The sequence below is a fragment of the Hypomesus nipponensis genome, chromosome 18, assembly GCF_054491055.1.
Source record: "Hypomesus nipponensis isolate SF chromosome 18, ASM5449105v1, whole genome shotgun sequence".
NCBI lineage: Eukaryota > Metazoa > Chordata > Actinopteri > Osmeriformes > Osmeridae > Hypomesus > Hypomesus nipponensis.
In genome coordinates this window covers 17,461,957-17,482,894 of record NC_140378.1, presented here as the reverse complement: position 1 = coordinate 17,482,894, position 20,938 = coordinate 17,461,957, and the positions used below count along the sequence as shown (strand labels likewise).

General features: G+C 45.5%; 3 protein-coding genes across 3 annotated transcripts; 1 reads left to right on the top strand and 2 right to left on the bottom strand.

Moving 5' to 3' along the window:
• The first annotated feature begins 63 nt into the window (after positions 1–63).
• plekhm2 (pleckstrin homology domain containing, family M (with RUN domain) member 2) lies at positions 64–16,618 on the top strand. The gene is made up of 20 exons (XM_084679149.1): positions 64–735; positions 1,765–1,871; positions 1,999–2,108; positions 2,417–2,516; positions 2,627–2,714; positions 2,860–3,034; positions 4,522–4,581; positions 5,740–6,004; positions 6,663–7,547; positions 7,680–7,749; positions 7,837–7,927; positions 8,749–8,813; positions 9,228–9,316; positions 9,531–9,663; positions 9,876–10,066; positions 10,306–10,371; positions 10,635–10,794; positions 12,240–12,419; positions 12,516–12,632; positions 12,905–16,618. The coding sequence occupies exons 1-20, from the start codon at positions 676–678 to the stop codon at positions 13,040–13,042; spliced, it is 3,150 nt and encodes a 1,049-aa protein (XP_084535275.1). The 5' UTR covers positions 64–675; the 3' UTR covers positions 13,043–16,618.
• Positions 16,619–16,847: 229 nt separating this feature from the next.
• On the bottom strand, positions 16,848–18,189 carry LOC146252497 (tripartite motif-containing protein 16-like). Its single transcript, XM_084679155.1, has 4 exons — positions 18,053–18,189; positions 17,777–17,839; positions 17,622–17,681; positions 16,848–17,474 (listed from the first exon to the last, which is right to left on the bottom strand). The coding sequence occupies exons 1-4, from the start codon at positions 18,132–18,134 to the stop codon at positions 16,939–16,941; spliced, it is 741 nt and encodes a 246-aa protein (XP_084535281.1). The 5' UTR covers positions 18,135–18,189; the 3' UTR covers positions 16,848–16,938.
• On the bottom strand, positions 18,068–20,564 carry LOC146252496 (E3 ubiquitin-protein ligase TRIM47-like). Its single transcript, XM_084679154.1, has 4 exons — positions 19,972–20,564; positions 19,557–19,652; positions 18,243–18,794; positions 18,068–18,112 (listed from the first exon to the last, which is right to left on the bottom strand). Exons 1-3 carry the CDS (start codon positions 20,554–20,556, stop codon positions 18,489–18,491), a joined length of 987 nt encoding a protein of 328 aa, XP_084535280.1. The 5' UTR covers positions 20,557–20,564; the 3' UTR covers positions 18,068–18,112; positions 18,243–18,488.
• Positions 20,565–20,938: the final 374 nt, after the last annotated feature.

Sequence of the window (20,938 nt, the reverse complement as noted above, 5' to 3'; positions counted from 1 at the left end):
GATTACCGACTGATACTTGATACGATCTGTCACCTCCTTGAACTGACCGGTAAGTGACGTAGCAGTCAGTTATAGCTAGAGCTTCAGTGTGTACTGTCTAGCCGCCAGCTGGTTGACAAATGGATATAGCAGCGCTTGAAAGCCAGTCTATCTAGCTAGCTTAGCGCGACAGCGAGAAATAAATAATGGACTGCGTTAGTGCGTACAACTTTAACTTATTGAAATTTGCCTGTCGAAATACATAGTTACAGGTAAAGGAAATTGCTGAAATTGACTGTCGGCCTCATAAAATGACTTATTGCACTATCAAATTTAGTTGCTATCTCTAGCTAGTTCAAGTTAGCTAGCTAGTGCTAATTAGCTAGTAAGGCTACACCAAAGAAGTGGGCGCTAATCTAACTGACTGGTCTACAAGTTACTTTAGCTAGTGCTAGTACTTTTGCAAAATAGCTAACATTTCTGCTGTTTTTAGTGTTTGACGGAATGGTAGACATTTATGTAACAAGGCTGTTGGATATGTAAGGGTACAGTACATGTTGCCACCAGTTTTTATGAAGTTCAAACTGATTGAGTAGCACTAGCAGGCAGGCTAACTTGCCGCGCTAGCCAACATAAGTGAGCAACATATCAGCTGACAGCTGTGGGCTGCCAAGACAAGACCAGAGCAAAGCAGCGATGGATCAACTCAAAGTCAAGGACCGAATATTGGAGAACATTTCGTTGTCAGTCAAAAAGGTAAGCCCAGTCGGAGTGTACAGTAAAAATGTTGTTCACTGCATATCGGTCTAGTCTAGCTAGCTAATCTACATGTTCTCTGAAGGGTGCCAGCTCCTTTGAACAACACACTGACTCTGGGCAGTGCAGTGTGGGCCTTGCTTATTGAACTGAGAACAGCTGGGTGTACTAGAACAGAAACGGAAAGTGCGACCATTGTAATCTGATAACGGCAATGATTTTACAGCAAACTAAACAGTTTGCCTCATTTGTTGTCTAGCTGTCATTTATCATTAATTGACTACCACGTTGATGGTGGGTTAACCATCCTGCCAGGGCTGGACTGCGGCATACCGATGCTGTCATGATGTAAACATGCTCGGTGTGCTTCTACGCGCTAGTCCCTGTTAATGCAGCGAATATAAACTTGGTTGGAACTACAGTGTAGTAACAGCGTTTTTGCTTATTTTGTGTATTAGTCCTTGGGAGTCTGAAGGACTTACTCTGTTTTGGTATATTTGTGTCGGTTGCCTTCCTTGAATGTGCTATTGTTGGCGTTGTCCCTGGCTCAGTTTAAAACTATGCGTTGTGGTTGACTCCAATGAAGTCTACTCGAAGTGACTTGGCAAGTGCAGTGTACACTTTGGATGATATGATTTTGAAATAGCTTAGCCCATATTTTGAATGTTTCCGTAAGTCTCATGGTCACATGACAGTCAGGTGATAGGAATTTGTAAGGAACTCAAATTCTTCTATGCTCCATGTTCAAATGTTTTCAGTGGTGCGTTTGCAGATTTACGTGATATATCTATAGTAAGTCTTACAGTATTTTGTAAACACAGCGTATCATCATCATACTGACAGACAGACAGGCAACGAAATGCCAGCCTCACAGCCTTTTTCAATTCCAACACATAATTCCGTTGGCACTCTCCATAGACAAACATTACTCAAGCATGAATGCATGTTTCCACTTTGTCATGAGTGGGGGCCTTATGGTGTGTGGTGTTCCTTATGTGACCATCTCCCCCTGTCCTTCACGTTCCGCAGCTGCAGAGTTACTTTGCTGCCTGTGAAGATGAGACTCCAGCCATTCGTAATCACGACCGGGTGCTGCAGAGGCTGTGCGAACACCTCGACCACGCTCTACTCTACGGGTAAGAGACGTGTAAGAATGACAGGATGTTTAATGGTGCATACAATGTACTAATATAAACAGTGAAGCGTTTTTTGCAGAAAGGGATAACAAAGCTTTATAAATTGCCTAACTTGTGTGTGTTGCAGTCTTCAGGATATTTCTTCAGGTTACTGGGTTCTAGTCCTTCACTTCACCCGCAGAGAGGCGGTCAGACAGATAGAAGAGCTGCAACACATTGCAACCAACCTCGGCCGCAGTAAGACACCAGCCATTTCACAAACCCAATTACGCATTGCGTGTCAACATTTGGTCCCAGCTCAGAGAAACAACTGCCTTTTCAAGTCGCTGTGATGTGTGACGTCTAGGATGTTTTGTTGTGGATTAGAGTGCTTAGCTTCTCTACGGTGTAGCTTATGCGTTTGTCCTTACAGAGAGGAGATTATTGGGTTTGGGTTTGACTCGACCCGTTAGCAACACCAGACAGGAAAGAATGCATAGGTCTTTAAAGACCCAATTACCGTCCACACGTTTAGGACTGACTAGTGTTTATCTTCTCTGCCGCAGGCCGCGCCTGGTTATACCTTGCTCTTAGTGAGAGCTCTCTAGAAAGTTACCTCCGTCTTTTTCACGAGAATCAAGGCTTGCTACAGAAGTATTACTTCAAGTAAGTGCAGTCCTATTGGAACAATTTTCATCATAAAAAAAAAAAAGATAAATGCAAGCAGCTCCACTTAAGCAAATTAAGTAACTGATTCAGAAATCAATCTCTTTCAGAAATGCGCTGGTTTGCAGCCACGACCACCTCACCCTCTTCCTCACACTGGTGTCTGGATTGGAGTTCATTCGTTTTGACCTTGAGCTGGTTAGTCAACGACACTAGTAATGAAAGCACACAGGCCTTGTGAACTGTTCACTTGACAGAGTTTTTGAGTTTTTGACAAGGATTAAATCACTGTCAAAATAAAATCCCACATCAGCGTTAAAGTAAAGTCCCACATTTACTGTAGGATGTGCCCTACCTGGATGTGGCCCCTTACATGCCAGAATATTACAAGCCCCAGAACCTGCTGGACTTTGAGGAGAGGCTGCCCAGCTCTGACAGCCTATCCCTGCACTCCTTCACCTCCCTCACCTCCACCAACCTGGAGTGGGACGACAGTGCCATAGCCCCGTCCAGCGAGGGTAAGGAACACTATCCTCTCTCTCTCTCGGTCTGTCTCGGTCTGTCTCTCTCTCTCTGTCTCTGTCTCTCTCTCTCTCTGTCTCTCTGTGTCTGTTTCTCTTTCTTTCTCTCCCCCTCTTGCTCGATCCATCTCCTAGTCTCATGCAGAGGCACTCATTTATAGGCTGATGCCACGTAATTAAATATCGATCCAGCAAGTGAATCAGTCCTGGCTGGCACAAGTGACTCACAGATGTAGAAATGATTGGCAAGAACTCATCTTGATGAGAAGTGCTCTTTATTAAATGACGTGATGGGCACTCAGCGTGATCTCATGTGATCGGAAACGTATAGGTCAGCAATTCCCAATCTGTGGGCCGCTGCCGCTAGGGTAATACAAGGGTGCCACTGTGACGCCTATGTAACAGCTGTAGCCACGCTCCGTCACGACAAGGCTCGTTCACCACTCACTGGGCTCGAACACACAACCTCCGACCTGCCAAGCATGACCACTACCAACTACGCCAAAGAAAAGCTAGCTCTTTGTTGATGCGGGTGGCCTGTTACATAGCTGAGGAGTGAGTTTCACAGGTTGACACCCGTTACACCACCATACCAATTAAAAATTTCAGAATCAAAATATTTATATATACTGTTGGCAAATGATTATTACAATTCTTATAAATGTTTTAATTATATTTAGCCTTTAATTTATCATGACTGAAATGCCAATAGTTACGCTTGGCACGTTGACGAATGACCAACTGACATTTCCGCCTTAACTTGCCTAAGCAAAATAATTTTTTTAATAAAAAATTGCATACGCCTGCTTAAATCCACTATATAAAAATTAAAAAAAGGAAGACGAAAAACATCATGCATGGATCACTTCCGCATATGACATAATCCAAGTCAACAACGTCCGGTAGCGAGCAGTTACGTTAGTTCTCAAACACAAAATGCCCTTTTTTTTATGAGTTTGGGTTTTCTTCCCAAAATGACAATAAGCAATGGACATTGAATCCTATGTTGCTGCCCTTCAAGCAAAAGGGAAAAGGGGTTCTATACTCTTTGCTTTGTGTTTTTTAATCGCTTAAATAAATTGTGCCGTGAAAGCGAACTGTTTGGTTCCGGTGTTGTTAAACATTTGATAAGCGCAAATTAAGTGAACAGATGTCGGGCGTCCCCAAAAATATTTGAGCTATGCAAGTGGGTCGCAAAGTGAAAAAGGTCGGGAATGGCTGGCGTAGATAAACCGAAGGCTTCCGATTGCCTTGGTTTCATAGTTGTGTGTGAATGCTGCCACATTTCCCATTGCCCCTGACAATTATTCATTTGTCACCACGGTGACCCTATTAATAGTCACCATCGGGTTGAGCTTTTCTGTTTCTCTCCGTGTCTGTTGTTATCATGCGTTTCATGTCGCGTTGTTCTGTTGTCATTTTCTCATCAGTCTCCTGTCTCATCCTTCCCTGTCTAATGCTGAATCTCATCCCTCCTTTTTTAGATTATGATTTCGGTGACATCTTCCCCGTGTTGCAGTCAATACCCATTGCAGACTGGGAAGGTGGGACATGGTTAAACCCCCCCCTCCCTCCTTCTTCCTCTCCCCTCCTCTCACAGCATCATGCATGCTCATCACACAGTATGTGCTGAATGAATGCTGTTCTGCTATTCAAAGGCAAAACCACCTTTAAAAAAGATAACTGAATACTACTGCTTGAAGCAAAACTTTGATGGAGAGCAACTAACTCAAACGCTTTAATGTTCCCTTGAGAAAGATGAATATACATTTTCTGTATGAAGATGCACACATTCTTTACAGTTTACAGTTTTCAAAGTTTGATATCATTCGTAATATAGGCTGCATTACTCATAGTTGCTTAGTTGTGAAAATATAAGCTACTTTTGTACAGTAGCCTTTTGTAATGAAGCCAAGAAAAAACTTTTGCAGTAGTGCTAGTCCATCCTCCAGGTAAGTGTGGGCAGTGCTATCCGCTGGTGACTTGTTGGATGGGAGGAATCGTGTTTTACGAAAACTGCAGTCCCCCCCCGCCTCCCCCAGGGAACCATGATCCTTATGCTCCCTCTGCATTTCTGTCTCGTTATACGAAGGGGAAGTGTGGTGCTCGATGCCACTGGTGCTCAATCTGTCTGGTGTGTTGCTCTCAGCTGTGTCAGGAGGAAGCTCATTGCTCTGTCCTGAGGTGTAACTGAACCACCATAGCTTGGATTGTCAGCCGTTGCATGGCGACAGTTAGCAGGTTAACATGGGGCTTAATTGACTTTTTAAGAAGCGTAAGCAACCCCGATCCGTTTTGTCATTCCTTAGGTCTAAGCTATGTAAATTTATATCTTTTAGGGAATATTATATTTGGAGATATTCAATATTTCCAACTTCTGACAACAGCTAGCCTAAGTAGTTTATAGGCTACTGCACTAGCTGTAGTACAAGTAGGCCAGTGTGAGCAATGGTGGAATGGTTTTACCCAGGCACGAGATGAAGCATGTCCATCTATCTCTGTGTTTTTATCCAACGCACCCATACAGTCATTCTTTTTCTGCACGTCTGTCCTGTCCACATCGCCATATTCCCCCCCCCCCCCCCCCCATTTCAAATGTATGGCGTGTGCATGCTTGACCAGTGTGAGTGCGCGGGTGGGTGCGGGTGTAGACTGCTCCGTCATCCCACTAGCTCCATCTGACCCGTTTCCCCTTATCTCAGAGGGAGATCTCACAGACCCGGTCAGCTGTCCTCGCTCCACCGGCTCCGAACCCCAGTCGGTCATCGGCGCCTCCTCTGTCGTCGTCAAGGTGGCCCCTCCCCCACCCCCCGCACCGCGGAGCCCCACTCTCAGACACAACCCCTTCAACGAGGACTCTGATACCAACACATCCACCGACGTCACGCCCGTGCACACAGCTAGCCGCTACGACGCCACCACCGGGGACGACACGGAAAGCACCAGCAACGAGCTGGAGGTCATCAGGTGTGTTTTGTTTTCGATTTTATTACAGTTTCACATAGTAATGCTCATAATATATAAATAAAACACTCTTTAACAGCCATTAATCTAACTGACAAGATTAAAAATGTAGAATGGACGAGTGTCTGTGGCCGCCCCCCCCAAAAATACCACAATTTTCTTATTCCCATAAGGGGAATATTTTTTAATAGCAGCATAAACAACAACAACACAAAAACAGATTAAATCCGAGAGAGCCGGTTGTGCCTACATGATTGGCGGCTACACAGAAGTACAATTACAGTTATTTTGATGCTGCTCAACAACGAAAACGGAGACTGCCAAAGTAGCAGAAAGTTGCTAGAATTGTCGCTAGCCGCTAGATGCAACTTTTTTTGTCAATAGGGTAAGTTGAAAAATGGTTAAATCTAGCAACGTTGTCGCTAAATTGGCAACACTGTTTAACTGATAGTATTAACCGGTTAACATCCATATTGTCAGTTAACGGTTACATGGTTTATTATTTATGAGCATCGTTACTTACGCATATCTGATGGGCCATATCACCATGTTAGGTCAGACGGCTAGTCAACAGTTAAGAGGACCAGGATCTAGAACTGTACTGTGTACTTGCACCTGTTAAAAATTACAACCCTGAAGCCTGTTTTTTCATCTTCCCCAGGATGGCTAGACGACGCAAGCCTGCTAAGAAGCGTCGGGGGAAGGGCTCCACAGACTCGGCCAGCAGCCAGCCCACGTCCTCCCTGGAGCAGGTGGAGGCTGTAGAAGACCTCAGCCTGCCTGCCGCCGGGGAGGCCGACGCCTGGAGCTCCTCCCTGGGGCCCACGCAGGACTCCGGCTCTGAGACTGTGAGGAGGAGGAGGAGGAGCAGGAAGGGAACGGGGGAGGAGGAGGATGGTGAGGAGGCGGAGGGGCTGTTGAGACTGCCGGAAATGACGGACACATCCATGGAGAGCGTGGGTCAGCCCCTGCGTGACGTGATCGACCGTCTCGACGGGGGCGAGGTGTGGGAACGCCTGGCGGCGGAGGAGGAGGAGGGGGGGGTAGGAGGAGGGGATAAGAGCCACCACAACGGGACAGGAGGACCATGCTCGGGGGCGACCTCGGGCCCACACCCCACAGGGCAGCAGCCCTTTCGAGGGGATCCGGGGGGCGAGCCTCCCGACCCGGCTGGAGTCTCACTGCGACTTCTGGCCCCCAGCCCCAACTTCCTGCAAGCCCCCCCGGCCCCCGCTGACTTCTACTGCTTTACCCCCCACAGTCCAGACCCTTCTGCCCAGGGTGGTGGCCACCATGACACTGCAGGGTATGGCCAGTCGCAGGCTCTTCTTGGTAGCTATGAAGGTGAGGGAGAGACAGAGGCTCTGGCAGGACAGGAAGACGTCCTGAAACGGGAAGAGGAAGCAGGGGAGGGGGAAGGAAGTGACACGGGAGAGCAGTTGCAGGTGGTCGTCGAGAACGGATTGGCTGCTTCTGGAGCTCCTGTGAAGGAGAATGAAGATGATAGGCTAAGTCCGACGGACGTCACGCATCCTGCTGAGTTCAAGTAAGGAGCTAATTGAAGAAAGACACGGTCGATCGATCATTTCGGTTGAATTTTGACAATCGGCAGCAAAGCGTTTTGTACTCCATAGTGACGCTGTTGTTCCTCAGTAACGGTGTTTCATTGATGTCTCAGGGTGGACAACAATCACCTGCTCCTGCTCATGATCCATGTCTTCAGAGAGAACGAGGAGCAGCACTTCAAGGTGAGGACAGTGTTCAGGGTCCTTCTCTGAGAGGAACAAGAAGATGCAGTGTGCACCGGACCCTGAGGTGTGTGTGTGTGTTCCCAGATGGTGAAGATGAGTACAGGGCACATGGAAGGAGACCTGCAGCCTCTCTTTCTGCTGCTGACAGACTGTTACATCTACCTGCTGAGGAAAGGTAGGGGGCTGAACCACACTCACTCACAACACTGATCCCAGTCTACAAGGACCACATAATACTAGGTTATAAAGACTTCCGTAGCTGAATATGAGCTGAACAACCAATAATGATATTGTCAAAGAACTACTCTCACTGTGCAGTTCAACAAGGTTTAGAACAGTGTCTTCATGACAATGAGTCAGGTTTAGAACAGTGTCTTCATGACAATGAGTCAGGTTTAGAACAGTGTCTTCATGACAATGAGTCAGGTTTAGAACAGTGTCTTCATGACAATGAGTCAGGTTTAGAACAGTGTCTTCATGACAATGAGTCAGGTTTAGAACAGTGTCTTCATGACAATGAGTCAGGTTTAGAACAGTGTCTTCATGACAATGAGTCAGGTTTAGAACAGTGTCTTCATGACAATGAGTCAGGTTTAGAACAGTGTCTTCATGACAATGAGTCAGGTTTAGAACAGTGTCTTCATGACAATGAGTCAGGTTTAGAACAGTGTCTTCATGACAATGAGTCAGGTTTAGAACAGTGTCTTCATGACAATGAGTCAGGTTTAGAACAGTGTCTTCATGACAATGAGTCAGGTTTAGAACAGTGTCTTCATGACAATGAGTCAGGTTTAGAACAGTGTCTTCATGACAATGAGTCAGGTTTAGAACAGTGTCTTCATGACAATGAGTCAGGTTTAGAACAGTGTCTTCATGACAATGAGTCAGGTTTAGTTTCAGGAAATGGCAACATTATCTCTCTACAGTCCTACTCGGTGTGTCTTTTGTTGACGTTAGTGATTTCCTCCCTCCTTCCCCTCTCCCTTTCTGACACAGGAGCCGCTGAGAAGCCCTACACAGTGGAGGACGCCATCTCCTACAACGAGCTGGACTACGTCTCTGTGAGTTACAGCACAGATGTGTTATCAGTCTATTCTGGTCGGGATGAGATGGCCTCACAGTGTCGCAAGGCCGCTGTGTTTACGTGTTCAAGTGCTTAGTGCCTTGGTCCAGGATGGCCTTCTTCAAATCTTCGGCTATAGTTAAGGTCATTGTGTTTTTCGTCTAAGGCTGAGGTTTGAAGCTGTGTCTGTGGCAACAAGTCACAAGGTTCTTGAGTTGACACTGTTGTTTTTGTAACAAGACTTTAATCTTGTTCATAACTGCTAACAAAGATTTGGCCATACCTAAACATCACTATACATCAGGAAGTCCATACAGCCTCCCCTCAGTAGAGTCAAAGCTGGCTGTGTGTCCAGTGGTGTCAAGGCTGTGCTGTGTGTCCAGTGGTGTCAAAGCCGTGTTGTGTGTCCTAGGTGGGTCTGGACCAGCAGACTGTCACCCTGGTGTGCACCAACAGGCGACGCCAGTTCCTTCTGGACACGGCGGATTCCTCACTGACAGAGTGAGTGCCACACCCGTATCTCTCTCTATGTCTCTATGTCTCTCTCTCTCTGTCTCTTTATGTCTTTCTTTGTCTGTCTCTGTCTCTCTTCTGTATCTGCTGCTTGCTCTCTTTCACTGTATCTCTCTGTCTTAGCATGGTAGTAAGATGATTGATTAAAATAGATTTTCTTTGGCCCTCCCCATGCCCCTTCTCCCCTCCTCTCCTCCCCCAGCTGGTTCGTTGCAGCCCTGAAGTCAGCCATGATAAAGGGCTGCAGGGAGCCTCCATATCCCTCCATCCTGACCGACGCCACCATGGAGAAACTGGCCCTCACCAAGTTTGTCTCCCAGGAGTCCCACTGCGAGGTACCACAACCTAGACAATCCTTCGCTACCATAGTCTATTACTGTCTATAATCTTTATATAACCACACCATCAAAACTTAGTCAAATCAAACTTTTATTTGTATAACCCCTTTTTTTAAGCAGAGGCACAAAGGTCTTTGAACATTTTTGATATCTGATATCTCGGCTAAGCTCACTGAGCTCCTGTCCACTCGTTCCACCCGTCTGTGCAGGTGTCTGAGGTGTGCATCCGGCTGTACTCCCTGGTGCACTGGGAGGACCCCATGGACGCGGCCCTGACCCCCCAGGCCGGGCCTCCTGGCTCAGGGGACACCTCCAACACCAAGGAGGGCGCTCTCTTCTACAAAGCTGGAACCGCCTACCTGGTCATGGAGCAGTGGAAGCCTTGTTACCTCGTCCTCAGGTAGACAACACAGTGGGGTCGTCAAGGAGACGTTTATTCATTTAGCAGCAGGAAATACAGCTGGTAATCAAAGAGCAGAAGTGCACAGTTGGAATAGTGTTTCTGTGTTGACTCACGGCTAAGGAACGGTGTGTTTGATGTGGTGCCTCCTCTATCGAGAGGTGTGATGTTGTAACGCTGTCTCTCTCTCTGTCTCTCTCTCTCACTGTCTATCTGTCTCTCTCTCTCTTTATGTGCAGTAATGGGATCCTGTATCAGTATGCAGAGAAGACGGATGTGAAGCCTCTGCTGTCAATCACCATGGGGTAAGAGAGGCCAGCGCTGCATGGATCTGAGTCTCAGGGCATCTCAAAACTGCTTGTGGGCATTTTTTTTACAGTGATGGTGATTGTTGCATGCAGTACTGAACTGTAAATAACCAGTTCTCTCTCACCTACTCTTGCTTCTACAACCCCCTCCCTCCCTCCCTCCCTCCCTCCCTCCCTCCCTCCCTCCCTCCCTCCCTCCCTCCCTCCCTCCCTCCCTCCCTCCCTCCCTCCCTCCCTCCCTCCCTCCCTCCCTCCCTCAGAGGGGAACACTGTGGAGGGTGTCGTCGCTCCAACAGCACAGAGCGCCCCCATGCCTTCCAGGTGATCCTGACTGAGCGGCCTCCTCTGCAGCTCAGTGCAGATAACGAGCTGGACATGGCCGAATGGATGCTGGTGCTGTGCCAGTCCGTCTCCAAAGGGGTGAGAACAACACACACACTGAACACACGTTAGCACAAACACACCCACTGTACACCCATGTCCACATGCACACACACACACACACACACACACTCTACATTCATGTTAACATGCATACGCACAAAGACACCCACACTCTCACATGCTGTACGCCCATGTTTTCACACAAACACAGCATACGGATACACTGGACACTTTGCTGACACGCCTTGCACACACACATTCACACCCAGTACGTACACACTGTTCTCCAGTCAGACCCGCACGCAGCAGAGACACAGAGACTGCCTGAGAGAGAGACCAGAGGTTGGTTTCTAAGCTGTGAAATGTATCTGAACTGTTACCAAGAAAGGACAGACTGTGCATTGCACAGGAAGAACTCCATGATTTGACACCTAGTGTGTCTCATTCAAGCACATGTGAAGACTATAACTTATGTCATCTTGCCTTTGCTGACATCCCCATGTGAGAACGTCAAGGCATACTAGTATTTCAGTGTGGATGGACCTTCCCTGATAAACACAGCTGAGATGGCAGTTGAGATGAGCTCTGAACCCTGTAGGATTACACGATGTGGATTCCAGTACCCTAGTCAGCTGTGCTGTTTGTGAAGAAGCAAAATCCAACAACTAAAATTGACCATTATTCCTTTTGCTGTTTGTCTGTGTCACTCTTTCTCCATCTCCCTTTCCATCTCTGTCTCTCTCTCTGTCTCTCTCTGTCTCTCTCTCTGTCTCTCTCTGTCTCTCTCTGTCTCTCTGTCTCTCTGTCTCTCTCTCTCTCTCTCTCTCTGTCTCTCTCTCTGTCTCTCTGTCTCTCTCTCTCTCTCTCTGTCTCTCTCTCTCTCTCTCTGTCTCTCTGTCTCTCTCTCTGTCTCTCTGTCTCTCTGTCTCTCTCTCTCTCTGTCTCTCTCTCTGTCTCTCTCTGTCTCTCTCTGTCTCTCTCTGTCTCTCTCTGTCTCTCTCTGTCTCTCTCTGTCTCTCTCTCTGTCTCTCTCTCTGTCTCTCTCTCTCTCTGTCTCTCTCTCTGTCTCTCTCTCTCTCTGTCTCTCTCTCTGTCTCTCTCTCTCTCTCTCTGTCTCTCTCTCTCTCTCTCTCTCTGTCTCTCTGTCTCTCTCTCTGTCTCTCTGTCTCTCTGTCTCTCTCTCTCTCTGTCTCTCTCTCTGTCTCTCTGTCTCTCTCTCTGTCTCTCTCTCTCTCTGTCTCTCTCTCTGTCTCTCTCTCTGTCTCTCTGTCTCTCTCTCTGTCTCTCTCTCTCTCTGTCTCTCTCTCTGTCTCTCTCTCTCTCTCTCTCTCTGTCTCTCTCTCTGTCTCTCTCTCTCTCTGTCTCTCTGTCTCTCTCTGTCTCTCTCTGTCTCTCTCTCTGTCTCTCTGTCTCTCTCTCTCTCTGTCTCTCTCTCTCTCTCTCTCTCTCTCTCTCTCTGTCTCTCTCTCTCCCCCCTCCAGATGATCCCTCAGGGTGTGTCCCCCACCCCCTGTATCCCGTGCTGCCTGGTGGTGACAGACAGGAAGCTGCTGACCTGTCATCAGGACTGCCAGACCAGCTTCTTCCGCTCGCTGGGCGGGGCCGAGCTCTGTGATGTCATCGCTGTCAGCGTGGAGGCTGACAAGGAGTACTGTGTCGTTGTAAGGCAAAAAGAAAATACGGCAAATGGTAGTAAAATGATTAGTATTATTATGTTTTTTTTTTAACTTAAATGTTTTATTTGTTTCTCTGTTAAGGAGTTTTCAGTAGACCGGGCCCACTTCCTGCCTTCCTGGGTTCTCTACTTCAGTGGCTGTGAGGAGAGAGACCGCCTGCTGGAGGCGCTAGAGAGCTCCTGGAGAGAAATCTTCCAGGTGAGGAAGGGAGAGAAACCCTACAGACAAACGACATGCTCTTGTGTTTCTTCCCATTGGCACTTATTTGCTTTTCACAGTGTATGCTTCATGTTTTGGCTACCCACAATGTTTTTGTCGTTGTTTAAGATCAATTACCTATGCATTTTTGTAAAGCTCTCTCTTGGAAGTCACTTTGGATAAAAGTGTCTGCTAAATGAATACATGTAAAACTATGTATATATATATATATATATATCTATATACGTGTGTGTCTTATGTGCCTGCTCCAGGTGTGTCTCCCTCGTAAGAGTGTGCTGGACCCGTCTGTGCAGAAGCGCTGTGGGGAGGCCCTGGCCCTGATGAAGAGCGCCTGGCAGAGGAGTGACAGCCTGGCCAGAGGACGCTCCCAGAGAGAGCCATGGTGCTGACACACACACTCACACACACACAGGCACAGCCCTGGTGCTGACACACACACACACACACACACACACAGGTACAGCCATGGTGCTGACACACACACTCACACACACACACACACACACACAGGTACAGCCCAGGGAGCAGACACACACACACACACACACACATAGACAGACACATAGACAGACAAACAGACACAGCCCTGGGAGCAGACAGACAGATAATGTGGAGGAAGAGACTTCAGTGATAAAGAGACTTCAGACAAAGTGGCCTCTCCACAGAAGGGTGGGGGCCAGTACCATTCCTATTCAGGAGCTCATGATCAAAATGCCCGATCGTTGACTGCGACGACTTTTCTTCAGTTCAGAAACTCGATTTTGAATGTACCGTAGTTCTAATGGACCCTGAATTCGTTTTGTGGGACAATGAAAAGCCATAAAGACAGAGGGAAAGTTGGAGTCTTATGTGTCAAATGAAGTGGTGGTAATACTGTCATGGGATGCTGTGAGGTTTGTTTCAATCTCAGTTCACACACTCCTGGTTTTGCACACATCATGTATGTCATGCTTAACTACTAAAGACAGCGGTTTTCAATGTCACATTTTGGACTAAGATGAAGCTGTTTTCTTACAGAAAATAACGTTCTTTTAAATGATAACACAGGTGCACTATGTTCCTAGTGCATATATGTATATAAATAGTGCAGCTGTGTTATCATTTAGAAGAACATTATTAAGCTGTACAGTGTTAATGTATATTCTGTCCATATTAAGATGTACTGTTCTGATTTCAGTTCTCAATGCCTTCCAGTCTCTAACATAGGAAGCAACATTATTGTAGCCTTTTCTGACGATGCACAAGTTTTGGGATAATTGTATACCAAGGTCATATGAAGAAAGGATAGACATGGGGTGTTTACAGTTGATCTGTTACAGCATTAAGTTAATCTGGGGGGTGTTTTTTTTTGTCAATTTGGTTGACTTGTTTCTCTATTTCAAAAACCGGTGTCGTGGACACGGTTGTCATATGGATGACAGGAGATGGGCCTGTGTTGTGGGATGCAACTTTGCACAACACTTTATGACTGTGGTCTTGAAGTTACACAGAACTTGAGTTTTTTTTTTTTATGGGTACTGATAAAATAACCATGGTTGTGTGGGAATTATTACGATCTTTGAATGCTGCTTTTTAAATTAAAACATAGTGGGAGCAAATTATTGTTTATTTGTATGGTAACTGTTCTTGTACTTGTATGACGGGGAAATGTTGAGGTTTTCTGGCTGTGTCTATTGGTACACACGTCTGTGATTGGTGGGCAGTGTGAAGGATAGGATTCAACTGAGGTCTTTGTGAGGTTGATGTTATGATCGTCGGCCACTGTTTCACATGGGATAAGTGCTCGTGTGTCACATGGGATAAGTGCTCGTGTGTCACATGGGATAAGTGCTCGTGTGTCACATGGGATAAGTGCTCGTGTGTCACATGGGATAAGTGTTCGTGTGTCACATGGGATAAGTGCTCGTTTGTCACATGGGATAAGTGCTCGTGTGTCACATGGGATAAGTGCTCGTGTGTCACATGGGATAAGTGCTCGTGTGTCACATGGGATAAGTGCTCGTGTGTCACATGGGATAAGTGCTCGTGTGTCACATGGGATAAGTGCTCGTGTGTCACATGGGATAAGTGTTCGTGTGTCACATGGGATAAGTGCTCGTTTGTCACATGGGATAAGTGCTCGTGTGTCACATGGGATAAGTGCTCGTGTGTCACATGGGATAAGTGCACGTGTGTCACATGGGATAAGTGCTTGTGTGTCACATGGGATAAGTGCTCATGTTTCTGTCTAGTATTATCTGACCAGTCAAATGGCTGACCAGAAATGCTCTTGTGGACAAGTGGCTAAAGGTTAGTAGTTTTAGTTTTGTGTATTACCTGTATCTAAAAATGGGTTGTTGAATATGCTAGTGTTTCATATGCATTTAGAAAATGAGGAGGGCTCATTTTTAACTGATCACTGTTATGGCCTCCTGCAGGAATCCATCCACCATCTTTCTTTTTATTTAAAAGATATTATCCATCATTGCTTTCATCGCATGGTCAAAGTGCTTCTAACTTTCTCACAATCTTACTTTGACAATGATGCGTAAAAATACTTCTTGGCTCATTCAACTGTTTAAAAATGTACGTAAAGTCTGTCTAATAATCAGAATTTGAACAAGCAGAGTATTTTTTTTTTTAAAGGCTGTATTGCCAATTTCTCCATAATTATGTGGCCTTTTTGATAATCTTCTTGATTGGACATTATAGCATATAGGGGTACACCAAATAAAGCCCTGTTGCTGAATGTGGCCTTAATCTCCTCTTGGCTATTGAAACATGGCTTACAATCAGTGCTCTTTTGCGGGATTCAATGTTAACTTGTTTCTCCCCACACTGGTCCTTTGGTCAGTACAGTCGGTCTGTGTGGAAGGGTATTAGCCAACTGTGAGATAATAAGTATTTGTCACACCCCTGCAAGTCATTTCTGAATTCAACTGCCCCAAAATAGGCCATCTATGTAAAATATAATTCTATATATGTTTATATTTTAACACTCTCAACATTAGTGTGTAACTTGGGTAGCAGTGCATAGATGTGTTTTGACTGTCAGTGAATCGTGAATTGTGGCTGTTTGCTGGAACAGCCGGTAGTCTGTGCAGAAAAACCACTAGTGCATCAGACTGATAGCCCCAGGGTTAAGAACCTAAGGAAGGATGTGGCACCAAGCAGCTGGCCTCAGTGTTGATCCTGTGTAGCTGAGGCTGTGTGTCAAAGTGTGTTCATACAGTGTGTGTGTGTGTGTGTTGTGTGCCCACTGTCAGTCCAAACACATGTTGTAACCACTGAACATGTTCTCCTGCTCTGAGAAGCTGGAAGCGCCACTCAGTCCCTCCACTGTTTTGCTGTTTTTGAAGGACACTATTATCTCAGGTTCAAAATAGTATTTCAAGCAGGAAAGACCCAACACCTTAACACGTTTAAAATCTGATTTGCCTGCATTTGATGTGCTTTTTTATTTCTTTATTTTAAATTCTTTACTCTTCTCTTCTTTTTAGTGTAGTTATTTTGATAACCCACTGATTTATTTTTATTTTTAAGACAAGTCCAGTGTTGAGAAGGACTCCAATTGTAATATAAGTTGACTGTGAGTCCTAGAAAACTCAATGCAATCGGTGAAAAGAAATGTGTACTATGGAAGTCTATCTCATGGACATGTAAGTGAAATGAGTGCTTTATTTGAACAGAAATGTTGGGCATTGCTGGCCAATGATGGATTAAACCTTTTTAATTGAATTGGACACTTATGGATGGAATTACATACTTTGATTTTTTTCTATATATGTTGGATTTTTATTTTGTATTACGTTTAGCTGTTTTTTTTAAAAATTTGAGTTGTATGAAGATTTAGGATTAATACATTCTAATACTCTGTCACACTAAACACTGCATGTCCTGATTGTTTTTATAATGTACATATGATAACGAATGTACACATTTACTTTGTGAATAGGACAACATGAATAAAGAATCTATACCACCTCTTTTTAAATGGTTCTTCTTTAAAATCCATATATATATATATATCTGAGGGTACAATGCTATTCAAATACAAATATCCATCTTACTGCAAGCAACCCAATCCAGTCAAATGTTATTGGTACAGTTTAACCTTTTTTTTTTTCTTTTTTCAATAAATGTTACAAAGGGGTTCATAGTCAAGATCAAACCAAGACACTCCAAGGAAAAAATGGAACGACAGGTAAAAGAAAATTGATTTTTTCTCCTCGTTTTATTGCTTCAGATGTTAGTCATGAATTAAAGATTATTGCTAAACTACATTCCCAATCTGTATCATCATCATTTACCTCAGTTTACAGACTTTCAAAGAGCTCTTCACCCCAATTCCAAAACCAGGGTAGAGTGGCTCTGTGAATTCCCCCACAAAAAACTTATAGAGTTGAGTCATGGTTTCAGAAATGCTGTAGAAAGTCAGAGTGCCTGCTCGGTGGTCCAAACACACACCTATCCTCGGAGACGACACCTCAGCCGTCAGTCGGATCTCCTCGTTATTGTGCCAGGCAGAGTAATGGAGCTCAGAACACGTCAAACTCCAAGACTTCTCATTGTGGCCCAGCATGCACTGCTCATCCTTCCCTTTCCTTTGGATCCCCTCATAGGTCACACCCATAACCACTTCCTTGCCAGTCCATTCTGCCTCCCAGTAGTATTGTTTGCCGGTCAAGCCCTCCCGACACAGAACTTGTTCCCAGTGGTTGAAGTTCCTTGAGGAAGGTCTTCTCAACTGCTTTCCTGGTTTGGCCGTCGCTTTGAGGTTGTGGTGAGAGAGGACCAGGCTGGGGTGTGCCGTGTCTGGATCAAGGGTGAGTTGACAAGCATCTGGAGGAACATGAAGCGCTAAATGAAAAGTGATTCACTATTTCCGAATTGTCACTATTACGGTATGTGGTCACGTCACGTGTTTGACAGTCAGACGTTTTAGTGTCCGTATTTCAAATGCAAGATTTTATCGACGTGGTGACTCACTCTGTAAGAAGTCCGCTCTGCTTCTCGGAAGTGGTGGAACCGGAGGTTTGATGACATGCACTGGAAAGACAAGAGCAAGACCATCTGTATCCCCTCATTCAATTATTAAAATCTTGTGTTCACAATGAACAGCGATAACAATTAAGTAGACTCACTAGAGCGTTGTCTAGGAAGGGGTGTTGGTGGTGTTGGCAGCAGTTGAGTTTCCGCTCGTCTCACTGAAAGAACAAAAAGATGAGAAGTATACTTCTGTGTGTGGAGGGAGGGAGGGAGGGAGGGAGGGAAGGAGGGAGGGAGGGAGGGAGGGAGGGAGGGAGGGAGGGAGGGAGGGAGGGAGGGAGGGAGGGAGGGAGGGAGGGAGGGAGGGAGGGAGGGAGGGAGGGAGGGAGGGAGGGAGGGAGGGATGATGCTGTGTGTACAAAAGTTCTTACGGTTTTTGGTGTGAGATTTCGCCATGGTCACTGGAGGTTCCAAAATCAGCACATTCCCAACTGGACAGAATAAATACAACATTCAGCACGGTAAGATAGACCTACTAATGAACTGAAACATTACATCCACATCATAGATTGTGAGCGAGGGATTTGGGTTTTGGTTTTCAATACCGGGAGTCTTACTTACGCGCGTGCGTGAATAATTCTAAGAAATCATTCAAAATGTCATCAAAGAGCTCTTTGTATTCACTGATGACAGTCTTCACTTCATCAAATGTTGCTTTCTCACTGATAGCAATGCTGGAGTCGCGTTTAGGCAGCGTCCTGATTGGCTGCCACGTCTGAAAAGAAGGGAGACTTGTCACACAGACTTACAGACATGCACTGATTTTGTGTCAGCCACGTTTAGCAAGGTAGTTCGAACCGTCCTATTTCACCTTGAGCTGCATGTAAACACTGTGTCATGACTTGTGAGACTAGTCACATGGTCATTCCTGTTCATCACCTGCAGGAACAGGGTGCTATCTTGCATGTTCCTCAATGTCTCCAGTTCCACGTCTATCCTCTGCAGGGTCTCGATGTTCAGTTTGAGACGGGCCTGCTTCTGCTCTGCCCTGTCCTCCAGAGCCCTCGTCCTGGATCTGATACACTCTGTGACTTCCTGTCGCCTCTGTTTCAGACAGCTCATCATCTCAGAGAACGTCCTGTCACTGTCCTCCTCTGCAGCCTGTGCTGAGACCTGTGGGAGAGCACAAGGCATCATGGGTATCTGGTGGAATGCGGAGGCTGGACCTGATGTTAGTTTCCTCCAGTATCACAATGACTCTTATTGAGAGACTTGTTGTTCTTGTTGGTTAGGTGTTTTACATGATGGTACTCGCTGTGAACTATTTTTACTGTTGATTGTTTTTCCACAGGTACACTCTTGCACATCTTGAGTTTCATGTTGTTGTCACTTGGAGTCAGGTGGCTGAGCGGTGAGGGAGTCGAGATAGTTATCAGAAGATTGCAGGATCGATTCCCCTCTGTGCCAAATTATGTTGTGTCCTTGGGCAAGGCACTTCACCCTACTTGCCTTGGGGGGAATGTCCCTGTACTTACCGTAGGTCGCTCTGGATAAGAGCGTCTGCTAAAAGACTAAATGTAACTTGTTTAACTGCATGCTCTTATGGTTCTTCCCTTTGGCACTTATTTGGTTTTCGCAATGTATGCTTCATGTTTTGGCTGCTCGCAATGTTTGGGGCTATCTCGTTGTTATGATCAGTGATCCATGCTCTTTTGTGAAGCTCTCTCTTGGAAATTGCTTTGGATAAAAGCGTCTGCTAAATGTAAATGTAGTGTATCCAGTTCAGTCAATTTGGTGAGTTTATCAAATCACAATTATAAACACTCGGATTTGACAGACAGAAAGCAGAATCGAAGGCATTTAATATTCTTTGAAAAATTGTGGATTATGTTATACTGTCACGGTCATCTTATCATCATGTTGTAGTCTTTTTACCTTCAGAGCCTCCACAGCCTCCTCCAGTGTCCTCAGTAGCACCTTTGTGTCCTGGAGTTGACATCTACAATGATCCTGCACTGTAGTCAGCTGGGCCTTTGTGCACACACAGTTATATGGTTTATTTATATTGTTGATGCTTCATTTTCAATGGTTTCTTAGTTTAATACTGCTTTGTGCCATCATCAAAAATATTTTTTAAAGGTTAGATAAATAAGAAAATGCAGTTGATAAACAGTGTTGTTATGGAGCCAATACATGGTTTGTTTGAAATCACTGGATATAGTAACAAGTTGGCCTTTTACATGAGCTTTATGCAATTCTGTGAGTGGCTAGAATAACAATTGTTTTATTCTGATGAAATGCTGAATGTTAGAATGATTTCACAAGCAATCCAAGGCCATTAGTCTCCTACCTGTCTTCTGTCTCTCTCAGTCTCAACAGGGACAGTCTCATGGTTCTGGTGTTCTTCTGCATTGCACTGCTGACAGATGCACTGCCTCTCCTCTCGACAGTAAACATCCAGTAGCTCATTGTGCTGGGGGCACAGCTTCCCTTGAAACCCCAGCTCTGCGTCCACTAGGGTGTGTGTCCCCAGCAAAGCGCGCACCTGGTGGGTTCTGAGATGACTCTGGCAGTACGACTTCTGACAGTCCAAACATGTCTTTGTGGCTTTGCCTTTCCTCCCTGTGCACACAGCACATACGGGTGTGTTATCAGGTGCACGGTCAGGAAATGGAGGGCCGTCATGACAGACTTTCTTGCTCAGCTTGACCACCATCTTCTCCAACATGGTGTTGTTCTTCAGAGTGGGCCTTGGGGTGAAAGTCTGTCGGCAGCAGGGACAACAGCAGATACCAGTGTTGAAAGCCTGGTCCCAGTATTTGGTGATGCACTCCATGCAGAAGTTATGCCCACATGAAAGAGTAGTAGGATTTGTTAGAATATTCAAACAAACCAGGCAGCTGATTTCTTCCTTTTTCCAAGGGTTGGTGTCCATGTTGTAGGCTTGTATGCTGACTGATAAACTGAAAACTGTTCAGAACTGTCTGAATGTTACCAGTCAGGATCTTCAACATGATCTGTATGGGCGGAGTCTCACTCGGAAAATGTTTCAAGTACTTTTTCTTTGTAAACATTCCAAATATTACTTTTGTGGATTGTGACAAAAGTTTCTATGATGTTTCCCCATTCTTTGCTAGGTGTGTGATTCATGAATGAGTTTACTGTAATAATGGACACATCATTTCCTTGTAAAGGTATTTACTGTCACAGATGTTGTTGCACCTCTTTTTGGAAAACGTATCATTCAGCACTGGTATGGAATGTAGTTTATCTTCCCCGTTATACCAAGTTGTCTTTTTAACAAACTTGATTTCCTC